This window comes from Suricata suricatta, chromosome 11 (genome assembly GCF_006229205.1).
Source record: "Suricata suricatta isolate VVHF042 chromosome 11, meerkat_22Aug2017_6uvM2_HiC, whole genome shotgun sequence".
Lineage (NCBI taxonomy): Eukaryota > Metazoa > Chordata > Mammalia > Carnivora > Herpestidae > Suricata > Suricata suricatta.
Window position 1 is genome coordinate 47,766,693 of NC_043710.1, and position 21,205 is coordinate 47,787,897.

Here is a 21,205-nt window from a genome sequence, read left to right on the forward strand (position 1 = left end):
GGGGGAAGGGGGGAAGACAGGTGGTGGTGATGGTGGTGGGCACTTGAGGGGAAGAGCACTAGGTGTTGTATGGAAAACAATTTGACAATAAAATATTATGGAAAAAAAAAAGGAAATAAAGCATTTTCTATATGAAAAAAAAAAGAAGATGTGGTTTATATATAGAATGGAATACTACTTGGCGATTATAAAGAATGAAATCTTGCTATTTGCAAAATGTAGATGGAACTAGAGTGTGTTAATCTAAGAGAAATTAGAGAAAGACAAATATATGACTTATATGTGGAATTTAAGATATAAAACAGACAAATGTAAGGAAAGGGAAGCAAAAATAATATAAAAACAGAGAGGGAGATAAACCATAAGAGACTTAAATACAGGGAACAAACTGAAGGTTGCTGGAAGGATGTTGTGTAGGAGGATGGGCTACATGGGCAAGGGGCAATAGGAGGACACTTGGTGGGATAGCACTGGGTGTTACATGTGAGTGATGAGTCACTAAATTTTCTTGAAATTGTTATTACACTATATGTTAGCTAAGTCGGATTTAAATTAAAGTAAAATGGGGGGATCTTGATGACAATCAATTCTACTCCCCCACTGATTTTATGGATAAAAATGTTCCTTTGGTCCACTGCTGTATCTGCCGAGACTAGAGTAGCACTTGGCATCTTTTTTGTTTATTTATTTATTTTTTTTAGAGAGAGAGTATGAGCTGGGGAGGGGCAGGGAGAGAGAGAGGGAGACAGAGAATCTTAAGCAGGCTCCATGCCCTGCATTTAGCTTGATGTGGGGCTCGATCTCACAACTCTGAAATCTTGCACAACACTGAGATCATGACCTGAGCTGAAATCAGGAGTAGGGCACTTAACCAACTGAGCCACCCAGGTGCCCCTAGAATTTTATATAAATGCTTTTTTTCTTGCTTCCTTTACTCAGCATAATTATTTTGAAGTTCATTTATGTTCCCTTACTGCTGAGTAGTATTCCATTGTATGGATCTTACTGCAATTTGTTTATTTACCTGTTGGTGGGCATTTGGGCTATGAACGTTTTTTTTTTCTCACGTTTCTTTTTCCCTCCTATACTGCATAGGAGTGGAGTGACTAGATCATGTGATATTTGTGTGTTGACTTAAAAAAATTGTTTTAATATAGTTTATTGTCAAGTTGGTTTCCATATAACACCCAGTACTTATCCCAACAAGTGCCCTCTTCTATGCCCATCACCCCTTTTCCCTTCTCCCCCACATCCCCATCAACCCTTAGTTCTCAGTATCTAGGAGTCTCTTGTGGTTTGTCTCCCTTCTTTTCCTTATATTTTTCTGCTTCCCTTCCCCCATAGTCCTCTGTTAAGTTCTCCTTTTCCACATATGAGTGAAAACATATGGTATCTGTCTTTCTCTGCCTGACTTATTTCATTTAGCATAATACCCTCAAGTTCCATCCATGTTGCTACAAATGGCCAGATTGCATTCTTTCTCATTGCCATGTAGTACTCCATTGTATATATAAACCATATCTTCTTGATCCATTCATCAGTTGATGGACATTTAGGCTCTTTCCATGATTTGGCTATTGTTGAAAGTGCTGCTATGACCTTTCCTACTCATACACATGCACACATTCTCTCTCTCTCAAAATAAATGAACATTTTAAAAAAGGATTATACTTTTGGTATTATATGTAAGAAATTTTTGCTCATCTACAGTCACAGATTTTTTTTTTTTTTTAGTGTTTATTTCTTTTGAGAGAGAGCATGCATGCTCACATGCACACATGGGAGAGTCAGAGAGGGAGGGAGAGAGAATCCTAAGCAGGCTCTGAGCCCTCAGTGCAGAGCCGAGGGCGGGGCTCCATCCCACAAACTGTGCAATCATGATCTGAGCCAAAATCAAGAGTTGAAGACTTAACCAACTGACCCACCCAGGCCTGCTTGATCATCTACTTCAAGTTAATTATTTTAGATAGTGTAAGCTAAGAATCCAAGTTCATTTTTTTCCATTTTCCATTTTTTTAATTGAAATTGCCTTGAATCTGTAGACCAGTTTAGGGAGAATTGACACCCTACATTATTGAGCATTCCTCTCCATTTATTTAGACCTTCTTTAGTTTCTCTCAAAAGTGTTATACAATGCAAGTTGTTTTTCGGTGTGCAAGTTTTGCATATCTTTTGTCAGATTTATCATTTAAGTTTATCATTTTTGGGTTATTTTTTATTTTGGGGGTATTATTTTAAATGGTATTATAAAACTTTAATTTTTGATTGTTCATTACAAATATATAGAAATACAGTAGTGTTTTGTATATTGATGTATGTCCTGCAACCAATTCATACTTATTTCTAATTTCTTTCTGTATATTCTAGCCAGTTTTCTACATAGATAATATTGCCTGCAAATAATGATAGTTTTACTTTTTCCTTTTCAATTTAGATGCCTTTTATATCTTTATCTTGTTTTATTGCACTGGCTAGAACCTTTACTACAGTGTCAAGTAGATATGGTGGTAATGGGCAGTGTTGTCTTACGCCTGATATAGAGGGAAAGCATTTACCATTAAGTGTGATGTTAGCTGTAGGTTTTTCAAGGGATATCTTTTTTTGGTTGGTGTTTGCTTCTGTTACTAGTTTGCTGAGAGTTTTATCAGAAGTGGATGTTGTATTTTGTCAGGTGCTTTTTGTGCACCTATTGGGGTAATTATATGGTGATTATATTTGGTTTTTTAATTTGGTGAATGACATGCATTGAGTTTTGAATATGTAAATCAACTTACACTCCTGAAACTGTATTTGGTCATGACGTATTATCTTTTTTGTATATTATTGGGTTAGATTTACCAAATTTTGTTTAGAACTTTTACATATATGTTCTTGGTCTGATTTGGTATCAGGATGATGATGACTTATAAGAATAAGTTGAGAACCACTATTTTTCTTCTCTTCAGTTTCTTGGATTATTTCTTCTTTAGAAATTTGGCAGAATTAATCAGTGAAGTCACCCGGACCTGGAGTTTTTTGCGAGAAGGCTTCATAAGCTATTCGTTTATTCAGGAAGAGAGAGCACAAACAGGGGAGGGGCAGAGAGAGGGAGAGAGAGAATCCCAAGCAGGCTCTGTGCTGACAGCACAATCTTATAAAACATGAGATCAGACCTGAACTGAACTCAAGAGTTGAATGCTCAACTGACAGAGCCATCCAGGTGCCCCAAGGTTTTTAAAAAAATGTTTATTTATTTATTTTGAGAGAAAGAGAGGGAGGGGCAGAGAAAGGCAGAGAGAGAATCCTGAGCAGGCTCTGTAATGCTCAACAGACTAGTCATCCAGGTATCTCAAGATTTTTAAAAAATGTTTATTTATTTATTTTGATAGAGACATGGAGGGGCAGAGAGACAGGGAGAGAATCCTGAGCAGGTTATGCGCTGTCAGTGCAGAGCACAGTGCGGGACTGGATCTCATGAACTGTGAGATCATGACCTGAGCTGAAATTAAGAGTTGGACACTTGGGTGCCTGGGTGGCTCAGTTGGTTAAGCCTTCAACTTCAGCTCAGGTCATGATCTTGCAGTTTGTGTGTTTGAGCCGCACACTGGGGGCTCTCTGATGTCAGCACAGAATCTACCTTGGATCCTCTGTCTCCCTCTCTTTCTGTCCCTACCCTGCTGGTGTGCTCTTTCACCTCTCCCAAATACATACTAAAAAAAAAAAAATTTTTTTTTAAAGAGTTGGATGCTTAACTGACAGCCACCCAGGCACCTGTGGGAGGGTTTTAAACTAGAGATTCAGGGGTGCCTGGCTGGCTCATTCAGTAGAGTAAGCAGCTTTTAATCTCAGGATTGTGAGTTCAAGCCCCATATTGGATGTCAAACCTAATTAAAAAAAATAAAATTCTATTTTAAAAATAGATATGGGGCTATTCAATTTATTTTTTGTTGAGCAAGTGTTTACAGTTTGTGTTTTTCTAGGAATTTGTCCATTTAACCTATTGTTATATTTGTTGACATTAAATTATTTATGATATTCCCTTATTAATACCTATAGGATCTGTAGCAATGTCACCTCTCTCATTCCTGATACTGTTAATTTGTGTCTTTTATATTTTATGCTAATTAGTCTGACTTTTTCAATTAGTTTTACTGATCTTCTGAAAGAACCATTGTTTGGGTTTATTTATTTTCTCTGTGCTATTTCACTGACTTTACTCTGGCCTTTATTGTTTCCTTTCTTGTATTTACTCTGGATTTAATTTCTATGTCTTTTTCTGGCTTCTTAAGCTAGAAGCTGAGGTCATTAGTTTGAGAGTTTTCTTTTCTAAAATAGACATTTAATGTTGTAAATCCTCTTTCAAGTAATATTTTAATTACATATTCTGATAGTTTGGTTTTCATATTTAATCAATTTCAAACTTTATTCCTCTTTTGGTTTCTTTTTTGACTCATGAATTATATAGAAGCATGCTGTTTGGTTTCAAGATGCTATTATTGATTATTGTGGTTAGAGGGCATAATTGTATGACTCACATTATCTTAAATATATTGAAGCTTATTTTATGGTTCAGAATATGGTATATTTAAAAAATATTTGGCTTATTTTTTGTTGTTGTTCTCATTCAGAGAAAGCAATTGAACTGCGTCTGGCAAAAATTGACCATACTGCGATTCACCCCCATTTACTTGACATGAAGATTGGACAAGGGAAATATGAGCCAGGCTTTTTCCCTAAGTTGCAGTCTGATGTGCTTTCCACGGGGCCAGCCAGCAACAAGTGAGTCAACCTCAGGGATTCCCTGATCCGGCTTCCTAACCACAGTGATGAGGGTTATCCCGTATCTGGGCCTGAGCTTGTAGAAGACCCCTGGAATTTTTTAAAGCAAATATGGAGATGACCCAGACCATCCAGGTTGTTCACTGGTTTGAACAAGAATACAGGTGACAAAGTATAATTAGCTACTATCTCTACTCTGCAAATTGGGATAGCTCCACATGCCCAGAAGCTAGAAAAGTCCAGGCTACAGATAGGTTGCAATCATCTCTCGACTAAATCCCAAACCACACCTTGCTAACTAGCATTGTGTTTTTAATAAGTGGTGGTTGAAATAATTGGAGTATGAACTGAAAGTAGATATGTTAGTAGGGTTGCTCTTTTTAAGTTACTTTTGGAGATGAGTATGTAAAAGCCCAGACAGAGAAGGAGTCTAGTTTTGGGTCTGTCTGTGTTCCCTGGGGAGATTTTTCTTTCTTGCCCAGTCACTGAGCTCTCAGCTGCTTTTCCTCAAGGTCTCTGAACTATCTCTGGTGATTGTTAGGTAGTTTTCCCATGCCCAGCGTTATTCCCTAGACATTCAGGTTCTCTCTTATCAGTAACTTGACCTTACTTTCTTAGTGTGATGTTCAAATTGCCTGTTGGATTCTCTCAGGTGGACTAAGAGGAATGCTCCTGCTCAGTGGAGGCGGAAAGATAGGCAGAAGCAGCACACAGAACACCTGCGTTTAGATAATGACCAGAGAGAGGTAAGACACCTTAAGAGTGACAAGCAATGGCTCTTGATTCTTCTACACTCTCCTTTTTTTCCCATTTTTATGACCTCTGATGTGATTCAAATATCTTAGTAGTGACCTCTCTCCATGAAGAAGGATTAATACTAGGGTTAGTTCCTGATACCTGATACTGGGCCATGGTTATAACAAATCCAGGATGTAAGATGCTTTGCAAATGACAGCTAGTAGGTCTTCTCCCTGAGCCAGACCCCGTTTTGCAGCCCTATCAGGAATGATGGCCAGGCTTAAGAGAGCCTTTCACTGTCCTTTCAGTACTCAGTCACACATTATGCTCCCAGGGGAATGTGACAGGAAACTCAGAAGTTAAGAGCCTGAAATTTGGAAGAATTTCTTTTAAAATTTGTGAGATTGTGTGTGTGTGTGTGTAATATGGTAGTAAAAAAATTAATTCTGTTAGAGTGAAAAGGAAGAAAAGTTGAACTTGGGTTAATGCTGTGAATTTCTGAAACTGGGGAGTGGGGAACTATTCTGTTTTTTGTGTATCTTAATTTAAAATATAATCTTAAAAAATTTTTTTTGTTTATTCATTTTTTGAGAGAGCAATGCATGAGTCGGGGAGGGACAGAGAGAGAGGGAGACACAGAATCTGAAGCAGGCTATAGGCTCTGAGCTGTCAGCATAGAGCACAAGATAGAGCTTGAATTCACAAACCAAGATCATGACCTGAGCCAAAGTCAGATGCTTAACTGACTTAGCCACCCAGGTACCCCTAAAACTAATAATCTTGACTTTTATTTTATAGGAGTAAAAGAGAGGAATGTTATCATTAGGTGCCTGGGGATTGGGGGTTCCTGAATTGACCTCCTGAGTTTACCAGCTGAGTTTCTCAGCTCTACTGTAACTTGTTCCTCGTGAAGTTTCTACTTCTAAATCTCAGGATGGGTCCCTGCCTTACTTAGTTGCAGAGTATTTGTGAAAATGTAGCTTCACTTTCAGAAACCTATTTCAGGAAATTTTCTTTGAGAAAAGAACCTACAATTTTTATTTTATACATTTAAAACCTATGAAAGCATATTATTTTCATATGTGTCTGACGCCTTAGTGAATTGGAAAATAAATACCATTTTGTCTTTGCTGTTTTTTAAAGGAATAAATTAGAATTGCAAGGTATGGCTATGAATTTTTTTTAATGTTTATTTATTTTTGAGAGACAGCAACTTGGGGAAGGGCAGAGAGTGGGAGACAGAATCCCAAGCAGGCTCAGTGCTGTCAGTGTGGGGCCCAATGTGGGGCCTGAACTCACAAACTGTGAGACTTTGACTTGAACCGAAATCGAGTGTTGGACACTTAACTGACTGAGCCACTCAGGTATCCCTGGTTATGAATTTTTAACTGCTGATTTATAGGATATGATTGTGCTTAGAGTTGTTTGTTTATTTTTTAATGTTTACTTATTTATTTTGGGCAAGGGGAGGGACAGAAAGAGACGAGGAGATAGAGAATCCTAAACAGGCTCTGCACTTGGCAGCACAGATCCTAGCGCAGGGCTGGATCTTACAGACTGATATCATGACCTGAGCCAAAATCAAGAGTCAGATGCTGAAATGACTGAGCCACACAAGCACCCTTGTGCTTAGAGTTTTTGTTTTTATGAGGATGGATAAGGAGTGTTGGGTATTGGTAGTATTTTAGAAGTGTCCTCTGGGTCTTCCATCTCAACTCCATATTCTTTCAGCAGTGTTTACTGAGCATGTTTACTTGGTCCAGTCATTGTAGTAAGTACTTGGAAATATAAAGATGAGAAGGAGATAGGCTTTTCCTTAGGGAGGACCAGTTATTAGGGAACAAAGTCAGATACACAAATAACTTTAGTAGAATAGTCTTCTGGAAGGACCCTATGAGAGGCACGTCAGTGTTTGATCACTGATTAGAGAAAGCAGAGGTCAGTCCTACCTGTGGTAATATTCAAACAAGACTGATGGAGCCATCATCTCAGTAAGCCTGGGAGGATGATAGGATTTTGAGAGACGGAGAAGAGCATTCAGATAAAAGAAATGCAGGATCAGTGGTAGTGGTAGTTTTTATGTAATGGAGGCTGCTGGCTGAATATTTTGAAGTAAGGAGGTACAGGAGGTAGGTAATAAACTAGGAAGCAGGTAGTCCGGGTGAGAGAACTGAAGCCTAACCTTGGGGGTTGGCAGTAGGAGCAGATTGAGGGACCAGAGGATACTACTGGAATAAAGTCTAGGGTAAAAATATTAGTTGTGAACTTGCGATACTGAGAGGGTGTCAGGGTGCAGGTCACTGAATTGTTGTGGGTTCTATGTTAAAATAAATAGTGGGGCATCTGGGTGGCTGAGCTGGCTAAGCGTTGGACTCTTGATTTCGGCTCAGGTCACGATCTCATCGTTCATGAGTTTGAGCCCCGTGTTGGGCTTTGCAGTGGCAGTACAGAGCCTACTTGGGATTTTCTCTTTCTTCCTCTCTCTGCCCCTCCCCTGTTCTCTCTCTCTCTCAAAATAAATAAGTAAACTTAAGAAAAATAGTATATGGAGAATCACCAGCACATTGTAGAAAAGAGGAAAATGCAGTTATTTTAAATGTGCAGTCTTCTTTTTCAGGCTCTAATATAACAAGGCTATACTTTATGATAATAAGGATAGATACATTTGATGTGGGCAGAGGAGTTAAATTCCTTGCATCTTATTAGGGGAAATGATTTTCTCAGTAGTACTCTGAAATTTGGGTGGGTTTTGTACATTGAGCTATACATGTTGCAGCCATCTGTTAGATCTGTGTTAACCATGTGTTTTTTTTTACCTCTCCTATCATTAAAGCAAAGGTAATTACAGTACTCATGGAATGCCTTACGTCAGAGAAAATAGAAATATTGTCTTTTTCTCTTTGCTGCAAGAGTTGCATTTACTTGCCAACCCCAACTTTGAGCATAGGAGAGACAATTAAGAAAGTACAGGTGATAATTGTGCCCTCTTCAGGTTCTCATTAGTACTGGTCACCCATGGTTTGTGCATGTGAACACAAAGGGCTTTTGATTTTTCCGTTTGCTGTAGAAGTACATCCAGGAAGCCAGAAATATGGGCAGCACCATCCGCCAGCCCAAATTGTCCAACCTCTCCCCGTCAGTGATTGCTCAAACCAACTGGAAGTTTGTAGAGGGCCTACTGAAGGAGTGCCGCAACAAGGTAAGCCATGGTTGCATGTGCATGTGTGATGTTTCCCTTGGTAGCCAAGGGGAGACCACATTTTGGCTCTGACCACTCTTTCTTGGCCTTTAAGAATATTGTTAATATAATGGGATAGTACTGATGTTAAGATCCTGTTAACTTGGAATTAGGTGTATTTGTTTTAAATAAATACACCATTAATGGAGAGCAAGCACACTTTGCTTGATATTAACGTATATTTTCTTTAAAACTGAGACATATTGTTTTCTATTTTAGACATCTTAACATTATTTATATGAAATCCTTGTAGTTGAATTGTCTTCAATAGATTAGTCTTACACATATAAAAATGTTTTTGTCTCTCTGTTTTAATTTGATAGCAGTGGTCTTAATATCTAGACACAAGAATTTACTGAATGCCTACTACATGTCAGGCCAAAGGGTGTTGTTCATGTTAAGCTTGTTGTTGGGATATTTTTCTTAATTCTACAGACAGTAATTTTTTAAAGCTTTTTTTTGGTATACCTGATATACAAAAAAATTACCCACATATTTTAATGTATACACTTTGACAAGTTTGGACATATACACACACCCATGATGATATTAACCACACTCAAGATGCTAAACATATCTATCGCTTCCAAAAATTTTCCATGTGTTATTTTTTGGTTTTTGTTTGTTTCTGTGCGTAAGTACACTTAACATGAGATCTAATCCTTTAACATATTATAAAGTGCACAATAATCTATTGTTAATAATAGGTACTCTGTTAAAAAAAATAGACACATAGGTAAATGAAACAGAATAGAAATCCCAGAAATAAACCCATGGCTATATGGTCAACTAATCTTTGGCAAAGGAGGCATGAATATGCAGTGGTAAGAAGTCTCTTCAACAAATGGTACCGGGAAAATTGGACAGTTACATGCAAAAGAATGAAACTAGACCACTTTCTTAAACTATACACAAAAATAAACTCAAAATAGATTAAGTATCAAAATATGAAACCTGAAACCGTAAAAATCCTAGAAGAGAGAACAGGCAGAAATTTCTCTGACATTGGTCATAGCAATATCTTTCTAGATATATCTCTTGAGGCAAGGGAAACAAAGAGGGAGAGAGAGAATCCCAAGCAGGATCTGTGCTGTCAGCACAGAGCCTAACCTGGGGCTCAACATCCTGAACTGTGAGATCATGACCTGAACTGAAATCAAGAGTTGGATGCTTAACCAACTTAGCTAACCAGGCACCCCTGTAACTAAACTTTAAAAAATGTACTCTACCATGACCTATATGGTGGAAAATAAATAGACTCTGTCTCTTGGTCTTGTTCATCTTGTCCTTCCCAGCCTGTCAGTTGTGCTGTGTGAGTGGCCACAACCTTCTCTTGTTGCATATGATCCTGCTCACTGGGTCATCTAATCCTATTGACTGATTCCTTGTAGACCAAGAGGATGCTGGTGGAGAAGATGGGCCGAGAGGCTGTGGAGCTAGGGCACGGGGAGGTGAATATCACAGGGGTGGAGGAGAACACCTTGATTGCCAGCCTTTGTGACCTCCTAGAGAGGATCTGGAGTCATGGGCTACAAGTAAAGCAGGTAAGGAATGTGTAGACTCTCCATGCTGAGCAAACTGCTTTCTGTTTTCACTTACTATCTTTCCCATACTTCTCCAGCTATCCAGCTTTAAAGAATGGTGCATGGCATGGTGGAGTGAGACTTGAAATAGCTAAACAAATAAGTAAATAAATGTGATCCAAACTATTTTTTTAAAAAATTTGCTTCATAAACCTGTGTTTGTGAGACATTTGTAGAGTGTCATCTTCCTTCTTGTAAACAGAGCTAAAGGCCAAATTGATAGATTCTTTTTGTCATCTGGCCCCATTCTGGAAATGGAATACAAAAGAGAGAACTTGGAGCTCATAAGTACCACAAGTCCTCTAAAGGTCCTTCATTGATTGTACATTCCCAGTGGAAAAAAGGTCTTTTATATGGAGATAGCTTAACTGTCTAAAGATTTGAGGAAGGAGTGTATGACACTAAGTTTGATGTTTATTGCTTAATATCAGAGAATTTCCTTATTTCAGAATATTCTCCTATAAATATTTGGTTAAGATGGACAACTTTTATTTTTACGCATTTTTAAATTTAAAAAGAACTTGAAATCTTTTCAGAAGCAGTTTTAATATGGACAAATTAGAAAATACATAGAAGTATCTAGCAACTATTTTTTGAGAGCCAACAGTGTCTGGCACTGTTGTAGGCACTGGAGATACCTAAGTGAACAAAATAGACCAAGATCTCTGCCCTTCTGGAGTTTCCATGGTCATGGGTATAGAAACAGTTTACCACATCTGTTCTTTAAGACATTTTTCTGTACATATATACCGTATACAGTGTATATTTAAAAATCCAACCACAATGAGATATCTTTTCACATCCATTAGGATAAATAAAATAAAAAAGACAGACAAAACAAGTTTAGTAAAGATGTGGACAAATTAGAAGCTTTACACATTGCTGGTGGGAATGTAAAATGGTACAGCCACTTTGGAACATAGTCCAGCAGTTCCTCAAAATGTTAAACATGGTGTTATCATATGACACAGCAAGTTCACTTCCAGCTGTGTACTCAAGAGAAGTGGAAATATGACGTCTGTATAAAAACACACAAATGTTCATAGCAGCATTATTCCTAATAGACCAGAAGTAGAACAACCCAAATGTCCATCAGTTGATGAGTAGATACACTAAATGTGGTATATCTATACAATGGAATATAATTCAGCAGCAAAAGGAATGAAGGATGATACATAGTTCAGCATGCTAAGTGAAAGAAGCCAGTCACAAAGACCACATATTGTATGATTTTTGTTTACATAAAATGTCCAGAAGAGGCAAATTCATAGTCAGAAAGTGAGATTAGGGAGTATCAGAAGCAGGAGGGAAGAAGGAGTAGGGAGTGGCTGATAATTCTTTTTGGGTGATGACAGTGTTCTAAAATTAGGTCATGGTGATGGTTGCACAACTCTGTGAATGTACTAAGAACTGGATTATTTTTTACAGAAAATTTTTTACTTTATAAGTGTGAATTTATGGTAATGTGAATTATATCTCAATAAAGCTGTTTAAAAAAATCTAGATGGGATCATAGTGTACATAATGTTTTGTAACTTACTTTTTTTTTAAAACCTCATAATACTTTTTCTATGTCCTTACCTAATTTTTAGGTGAAATGTAGTGTTTAAGAGATCAGACTAGGAATCAAATAGACCTGGGTTTGATTCCCACTTAATAACTTTATAAGACTGATCAGGATACCTAGCTTTTCCAAGCTCCTGCTTTATCCTATATATGATGGAATTTTTAAAGTACCTACCTCTACAGTGTAAGACCCTACCCACTCAGGCCAAACTGGACCCTAAATTACCAGCCATTGTTTCACTCTCTCACTCCCATTCTGGTAAATAATTAAAGGTTGAGCAACTGGGCTCCTGAAAGACCCTAAGAATGTAACTTAGTAACAAACATTGTGACCTAAAGTTTAACTTGTTTTTCAAGATTCTGTTAAGAAACCCCACCCCTTTAATAAGACCTGCCTGAAGCAAAGTCCAAGGTGAGGTTAAAGTCACCTAGCCCCTAGACACCTAGACATTTTAGGTGCCTTACTAGGATTGGTCATTTTAAAAGACTAAGGACTTTAAATTGGTAGGTTCCCCTCCAAAACTAAGGTCTGTGTATTACAATGTAATTAGCTATAATGAAATGCTGTAAATTGTAATTGGTTAACTACATGATGACCCATTTTGTTTTGCCAAAACCCTTAAAAACCCTGAGCTCCTGCGTGGGCCTCTGTTCCGAGGACTTTCAGCTACCCGAGAGGGGCCATTCTACCGAATAAACCCAATAAACCCATTAACCAATTCCGTTAGTGTTTGTAGATTCTACTCTTGGTGACTCAGTGACTTGCATTGGGAAAAAAGGTCTAACATACAGGATTCTTGTGAGGATTTAAGATAGTGCATGTGAAGCACTAAACCCAGAACCTGGAGTTTTGGCGGTGCTCTATAAATGTTTATGGTCATTACTCTTCTCAAATCTCAGTTTTAAGTTACTTTATCCCCAGTATACATTTTCCATATTTGAATCAATCCTTTATTACTGGCCACTTCAGCTATTTTTGATTTTTTAGTATTATAAACAACAGTGTGATTACAGATATTTTTAAATGCTAAAAATTGTGTATCACTAGATTCCTAAAATTTTGAGATTCCTCTGGTACAATAGCAACATTGTGGGCTTTGGAGTCAGGAAGACTGAGATTTGAATCCTAGCTCCACTGGATGACTTCCAGTAACTTGTGATTTTTGAGTCTCATTTTCTTTATTGATACTACAGAGTTAATCAAGTCTACCTTGGAGGGTTATGATAATTAGATATAATAAAAATAACTTGGCATGTGGTAGGTATATAACATATGAAAGCTATTATGCTAAGTTCTACATGAAGAATTTCTGTTTCTTTTCTTTATAACAAATGAATATAATATAAATAATCATTTTATCAATTTCCTTGAAGTTGAGCGAGCCTGATACTATAGTTGAGCTCTTCAGCTTTTTGGTAAAACATATGTCCCCAAAACTTTTTAATATTTGCCATAAAAATTTATAGAGAGTTAGTGAGACTTCTGCAGTTTAAGGACAAATACCATACTATTACATATTCTAAACCTATCCTCGGAGGCTTTGCAGCCATATTCTGCAAAAATTCCCATAGTATGAGGACTGTCTTTTGGAGCCAATTTGATTCCCTTCTCAGTTTGGATAGATAGATGCTACTTGTTTAGTGAGAAACTAATTCAAAATAATAGGGACTTTTCAGTTGAGGTCCCATTTTGTTCTGAAGCCTGCATTTGGAGTGCTAAAAGTAAAGCACTAACAGTGTCACCAGAGGGAAGCAAGGGTATGTGCTTTTTGGCAGGACATTTATGCCCTCAGAGACACATGGAAATTCAGCTGAGGACTGACTGTGACTATCTATGTTGGGTTTCTACAGAATGTCCTCCTTAGGCCTCTACTTGGCTAGGTTGGGTGTAAAGCACTTCTCTCCTGCTGAGACATTCTTTGGTTAGGTTTTAGTCCGAAAGCTATAACCTGGTTACCTGGTCTCCCTCATGCAGATTATGCATGATCATGCAGTGACCAAATTCATTCTCAGAAGGTGATCTTACTGCTCCCTTCTGAGGGCACCTTAATATTTTATCTACTTAGAAAGTACAATCTAAACAGCAGGTTTTGCTGCTAGCTTTCTAAATTTTGTTATTAGCCATGACTGTCTACATGCAGGCTTGCCTTGAGCAAGTCCTCTTCAGAAGTTGTCTTATCTTCACAACTTTCTTTGGCTTTTGTGACATTTTTCAAGGACATGGGTATCCTTCTCTAGTATATTCTTCTGACAGTAAGAGGTGAGTTTGGTTTTTCATACTAGTTTTGTAACTGCTGCCTTTGGGTGAGTGAGAGGTCTTGTTTCTTACCTTCCATATGGATGGCATCACTGGAGAATCTGGTGCTATTTGTATCTTGCTATCTCTATATAACTGCCCCAAATGGATGGTTAGGCTAAATTGAACCTTGCAGTCTAGATTAGCTTCTGCAAAAGAGGAAAAAGCATAATCCATGTCTCCTGAAATAGAAAGACCCCAGTGTCCTATCACTACGCTTCAGCCCAGCTGCTGCTCTCTCACTTCTGCCTTTGATCTCCCTGCTCATCAGTAAAAGCACCGTGACCTAGGGCATCCTCCTGGCATGGCAGCCTGGTGTTGCTCTAGCCTTTGACTCTTCAGTTATCATTGCATATGAGGGCTCTCTGGTGACCAGCTATATTTGGTGTGTGTCACATCCACACAGTTTTGTTAAGGGAAGCTGCCTTCCTGGTCTTCCTAGATTCTGGGAATACAAATGACAAATAAGCCAAAGTCCCTGCCCTTTCAGGAGCCTACTCTAATAGTTTGGGTGGGTTAGTGGATGGATTTCAAGAAGTTGAATTATTAAATCAAAGTGTATGAGTACTTTAAGCTCTTGATTGTCTTTCATATTTATTGTATTAATATAACCAGTTAGTGTATAGAAGTTGTAAGTCTCACTGATGTTGAACATTATTTTTCCCCAAATATTTGGTTTTCCAATGAAAGCTAGTTTGTTTTTTAGCTTTAACATGTGTGTGTTTTTTAAAATGCCATGATGGTTATTGGGCTTTATTTTAAGCTGTCTGAATCTTTTTTCTTTTTTTTTAAGCTGGTTAAATCTTGTGGGATATCCAAACATATAGCAAGTTTATGTCAAGAGCTTGCTGATTTATAGATGAGGGTTTTCTTCCATTCAAATGCTTGATTTTTTTTCTCCCTAAAATAGATCAAGTTGGTGGATAGAAACAAAATATATACTCCGTATTCTCAAGGGACAAATCTTGAGACCTTTAAATTCTCACATTCACCTGAAAGCATAAAACTTTCTTCAGAAAGTATGACTTCAAAAGTTAAATGATCTCTTTCAGACAGTCTGTAGAGCATCATTATTGATAGCAGTGGTTCTGACATTAGATAGATTTAAGCCTGAATCCCAGTCCTCTGCTTACTAACTGTGTGATCTTTATAAGTTACTTAATCCTTTTGATCTGCAATTTGGTGTGTTCTAAAGAAAATCAGGAAAGAGCTATCTATCTTATAGTACTGTTGACAGCATTGAATAAAATATATTTTGAACATTTAATGTAGTACTTAGTTTATAGCAAGCCTTAAGACATGATAACTTATTATTATTACTATTCTATAAAATATAAAACTAAAGTCATTTATAAAATTATTATAATAAATCCTACTACTAAAACATAATACTACATTTATATTATGTCAATTTTATTGAAACATTTGAATCTGATACAAAGTTTTTAAAAATCACATAACAAGTGGGGCATCTGGGTGGCTCAGGTGGTTAAGCATCCAACTTCAGCTCAGGTCATGATCTTGCAGTCTGTGAGTTCAAGCCCCATGTCAGGGTCTGTGCTGACAGCTCAGAAACTGGAGCCTGCTTCAGATTCTTTGTTTCCCTCTCTCTCTGGCCCTCTCCCATTCCCAATCTTACTCTCTGTCTCTCTCTCTCAAAAAATGAATAAATGTTAAAATGATTTTTAAAAATTACATACCAAGGGCCACTGTGTACTTCAGGATGGCTAGAAAAAGAAAAAACACTTACTGGATGGCCATCTGGGCTCACTCACCACCTAGGCAAACTGCTCCCTCATATCAGGCTTAAAAATGCTAATCAGATTTGTGCCCTGGTAAAATGACAAATTGCTACTTGTCTTAAATAGTTTGAACTGCAATTCTTACATTTCCAAATGCTAAGGTTCTGTTAAACTGACTGTATTAAGTACCAGCCTACCTTCCTGCAGGCTTCTTCAACTTTACCTTCAAGAGTAAATCTTCATCTTAGTGACAGCTTTCGTCTCTTCAGCCTGCACTGATGGCCATGATGCCTTTAAATATTTTAGGAAACTCAGGAGTTATCATGGAATCTTATAGACTGGGTATTAGCTCCTCTGTACAAAATCCACCATGCTCTACCCAAGCTGGCCTTCAACCAGCTCAGAAGTTGATAAGTTATTTGCTTTTTTCTTTCTTATAAACCGGTCCATTCATAGACTCTTTGTGGCCATATTCTCCTTCCTGTTTCAAGTGGTGGACCATTTCTCTCTCTCTCTCTCTCTCTCTCTCTCTCTCTCTTTTTTTAATAGTTTATTGTCAAGTTGGTTTCCATTTAATACCCAGTGCTCTTCCCCACAAGTGCCCTCCTCCATGTCCATCACCCCCCTTCCTTTGTCCCCATCCCCCTTCAAACCTCAGTTTGTTTTCAGTATTCAAGAGTCTCTCATGATTTGCCTCCCTCCCTCTCCCTAACTCTTTTCCCCCCTTCCCCTCCCCATGGTCCTCTGTTAAGTTTCTCCTGTTAGACTTATGAATGAAAACATGTGGTATCTGTCCTTCTCTGCCTGACTTATTTCACTTAGCATGACTCCCTTGAGGTCCATCCACATTGCTACAAATGGCCAGATTTCATTCTTTCTCATTGCCATGTAGTATTTTATTGTATATATAAACCACATCTTCTTGATCCATTAATCAGCTGATGGACATTTAGGCGCTTTCCTTGATTTGGCTATTGTTGACAGTGCTGCTATGAACATTGGGGTCCATGCGCTCCTATGCATCAGCACTCCTGTATCCCTTGGGTAAATCCCTAGCAGTGCTATTGCTGGGTCATAGGGGAATTCTATTGTTAATTTTTTGAAGAACCTCCACACTACTTTCCATAGCAGCTGTACTAGTTTACATTCCCACCAACAGTGTAGGAGGGTGCCTGTTTCTCCACATCCTTGCCAGCATCTAGAGTCTCCTGATTTGTTTATTTTAGCCACTCTGACTGGTGTGAGGTGGTATCTCAGTGTGGTTTTGATTTGTATTTCCCTGGTGATGAGTGATGCTGAGCATTGTTTCATGTGTCTGTTGGCCATCTCCTCTTTGGAAAAGGACTATTTCTCTTTTCTATTCCCTTCCATTCTTCTTTATATATCTCCTGCATTGTAGTCGGGGGATATATTTGTATACTTTGCACTGAGTGTACATTAAGATAAGACATAGTTCAGATATTTTTTAGTAAAAACCCATATCTATATGTTTTATCTGTGACTCTGTTCACTGGATGCCTTGGCCTCTGAAATCGAAACTGACAGGTGTTTCCACTCCTTTGTGTTGGTTCCAGGGGAAATCAGCCTTGTGGTCCCACTTGTTACATTATCAGGAAAACCGGCAGAGAAAACTCACATCAGGAAGCTTCAGCACCTCAGGTAAGTTGGTCTCTGCATCACTGGGGAGAACACCTTCCACCCACTTTCCTGTCTCCTACTGGAGTGATCATTTGCAGTAGACTATTCCAGGTCCATGAAACCTTTGCTCTGGAATTTTTTTTTTTTAATAATATTAAGCTACTTGCTTCTCTGAACCACAGAGTATGCCAAAGCCATGGGGTTTGCTTTCATTATGTGTTTCTATACTTTTTTTTTTTTTTGAGTAAATTATACACCCAACATGGTGCTTGAACTCATGAGCCCAAGATCGAGAGTTGCATGCTCTACTTACTGAGCCAGCCAGGCATCCCTGTTTCTGTTCCCTTTTGATCAGTGAGATAGATGATTTATATCAGCAAGAGGCCAGTCTAAAAATGAATTTAGATTTTCAATGAATTTATGTGGTACTGGTGTCCTATGTTTGGAACAGGTTGTCTTCATATAGTTTTTGTTTTATTTCTCTGAGATGGACATTGAGATGATCTATCAGTTAAGTGAGCCTGTTTGTCAATGTGTCCTACCTGGGAATTCCTCAGAGTCAAGGCCTGGTGTGAATGATCCTTTAACACTTCTTTTCCATTTCTAATTTAATAAAAATTTTAGAGTTGGCAGGGACCCCAGAGATGATCTAGTCCTGCCCCTTTATTTTACAAGAGGAGGAAACTGGGATCCAGGAGGAATTGAATTCATTTAGGATCACACAGGGCATTCATGGAAGAGGCCAGATTAGGAGCCAGACCTCTTGTCTCCTGGTCTGGTGTTCATTCTGTAGTGCCCCTTCCAGGACAGTCTTCCTCCTACCTTTACTTCTTGACAGCATCTTCCTTTTGTACCATCCTTCATTTTCCTCTCTCTGCCAGAAAGTTTGTTTACTTTTCCTGGATGTTCGTATCCTAATGGTAAAGATCAGTTCAAATGGAAGTGTAGAGATAGGCATGAATTCTGTGTTTCCTTTCATCTTGCGCTAATTGACTTAAGCTACCACTGAAAGTGGGGAGAATAGTTGGCTGAAAACCAGGTACAAGAACTTCCTAAGCAGCCTGTTTTAAGGAGTTTTTTGGTCTACTTTCTGGATATTAGAACAAAAAGTCTTCTCAGGAAGGCTATAGAAGTTACTGCTGAGAGATAGACTATATAGCCAAAAATTCTCAGCAGTTAAATGATGAAGATACTAAGTTTGAAGTATTGGACCAGACACATGGATATAAATATACAAGCATACCTCAGAGATATTGTGGGTTTGGTTCTAGACTACCACAAAAAAAATGAATATTACAATAAAGTGAGTCAGGTGAATAATTTGGTTTTCCATTGCATATAAAAATTATATTAATGCTACACTGAAGTCTGTTAAGTGTGCAAAGTCATTATGTCTAAAAAATGTATATACCTTGATTTAAAAATATAGCTGAAAAAATGCTGACCATCAGTTGGAGCTATCAGCAAGTCATAATCATGGATCACAGATCACCATAACAAATATAATAATAATGAAAATTTTGACATATTGTGAGAATTACCAAATGTGACACAAAGATGTGAGGCAAGCAAATGCTGTTAGAAAAATGATGCCAGGTCACCTGGGTGGCTCAGTCAGTTGAGTGTCTGACTCTTGATTTTGCCTCAGGTCATGATTTCAGGGTTATGGGATTGAGCCCCGTGTAGGGCTCTGCACTAAGTATGGAGCCTTGGGATTCTCTCTCTCCTTCTGCCTCTCTTTTCCACTCATGCTCTTTCTCTCTCTCTCTCGAATAATAATAATAATAGGGGTACCTGGGTGGCTCAGTCGGTTAAGGACCCAACTTTGGCTCAGGTCATGATCTCACAGTTCACAAGTTCGAGTCCTGCATCAGACTTCCTACTGTCAGCACAGGACCCTCTGTCCCCATCTCTTCCTTCCCCTCCCCTGCTTTTTTCCTCTCTCTTTAAAAAATAAATAAAATCATTAAATAATAGTAGTAGTAATAATAGTAGTAATAATAATACCGTTGCCATAGACTTGCTTGACACAATGTTGCCACAGATCTTCAATTTGCAAAAAACGCAGTATCTGTGAAGCACAATAAAGCAAAGCACAATAGAATTGAGGTATGCTTGTAAATAGGGATCCTAAGCATTCTGGAACATGTTCTTTACACATTTGCTTGGGTCTTTTGTAGTGCATTTTGAGGCAAGAGCAGGTACATGGGTGGTAGCTCCAAACAGAAATAGTGCTTCCATGGATTCATGATAAGAACATGCTGGATTAGGAGCCAGATGATCTGTGTTCCCTCCCATCCTGACTTTGCGCTTGGCGACTGAGGCAAAGCAGTTTTCTCTGAACCAGTTCCCTTCTCTGTGATACTTTCTTTGGCTATCTAGTTGTTAGAGGGTTAAATGAGATAATATGGGTAAAAGTATAACATCTGATACCTAGTACGCACTTAATAAATATTTATGAAATGCTAAGTGTTACCAAAGTAACCAACTATTTCCTGTACAAACTTGGGTAATCAGCTCTTTGGATAGTCAGATCTCTTGGGACGTGACCAACTTTTTTGTTTTAGGAATACTTCTTGATTCAGAACGGAGGAAGTCTGATGCCAGCACAGTCATGTCACCCCTGCGAATCTCCCTCATTCAGGATATGAGGTCAGTCTGGGTTCATCTATAATAAGCCAGTAAAAGCCTGTTTTCAGTTGCTCCTTAGGTGTCTATTTTTTTTAATTTAAAATTTTCTTATAAATCTTTATTTATTTTTGAGGGAAAGAGAGAGACAGAGTGCAGGTGGGGGTGGAACAGAGTGAGAGGGAGATACAGAATCCAAAGCAGCCTGTGGTGTTTGAGCTGTCAGCACAGAGCCCGACGTGGGGCTCAAACTCAAGAACCGTGACATCATGACTTGAGCTGAAGTCAGACTGAGTCACCCAGGCTCCCCAGGATTCTACTTTAAATAGCAGGGTCTCAGTGACTTGGACTTCTACAGCCTTAGTTACCAGGGAAGCCCTCCTCATTGTGCTTCATGATGCAGTTGTAGAGCTGTACAAGCAAGTGGGTTTCCTGACATTTTTTGGTGAATTATACTAGAGTATTGCAAGGCCTTAGGGCTCCAGGATAAGCCTGGCTTTTTGAGAACTGTATTGTTCCCCCTCAACCCCCCAAATTAAAGTGAGCCTGTCTGCAAAGCTACATGGAAACTGAGGATTTAGAGAACATGAGAGATGGACTCTCACCAGGATGGGATAGGATTGTCTCACCAGGGCTCCTTGGCTTTACAGGAGAGGTATTAGTAGCAAGTTCATTTTCTACCCCACTGCCAACCACCTTTTTTCTGTTCTCCCTTCAGGCACATCCAGAACATCGGGGAAATCAAGACTGATGTGGGAAAGGCTAGAGCATGGGTGCGATTGTCAATGGAAAAAAAGTTACTTTCCAGACACCTAAAGCAGCTTCTCTCAGATCATGAGCTCACCAAGTAAGTCATTCCACCTAGAATAGAACCAGGCTTCCAGGAATGGTGGGGAAGGGAGAATATTCACTATGTCATTTTTGTTATATTCTGCTGAACTCAAAATGCATATGAAGGTTTTATAGCATTTCCTCTTCTCCCTCTTTATCGATAGAAGAAAAATTCTGCTATGTTTGT

The 21,205-nt window shown here is 38.5% G+C and overlaps 1 protein-coding gene across 3 annotated transcripts in view; it reads left to right on the plus strand.

Moving 5' to 3' along the window:
• DENND5A (DENN domain containing 5A) overlaps positions 1-21,205 on the plus strand; it is a 108,986-nt gene that overhangs the window by 76,432 nt on the left and 11,349 nt on the right. For all 3 annotated transcript variants that reach the window (XM_029915372.1, XM_029915373.1, XM_029915374.1), the window contains 7 exons: positions 4,608-4,758; positions 5,411-5,504; positions 8,564-8,695; positions 10,126-10,278; positions 17,496-17,580; positions 20,127-20,211; positions 20,906-21,034. In XM_029915372.1, coding sequence (XP_029771232.1) covers positions 4,608-4,758; positions 5,411-5,504; positions 8,564-8,695; positions 10,126-10,278; positions 17,496-17,580; positions 20,127-20,211; positions 20,906-21,034 — 829 coding nt within the window. The remainder of the gene's footprint in view (positions 1-4,607; positions 4,759-5,410; positions 5,505-8,563; positions 8,696-10,125; positions 10,279-17,495; positions 17,581-20,126; positions 20,212-20,905; positions 21,035-21,205) is intronic.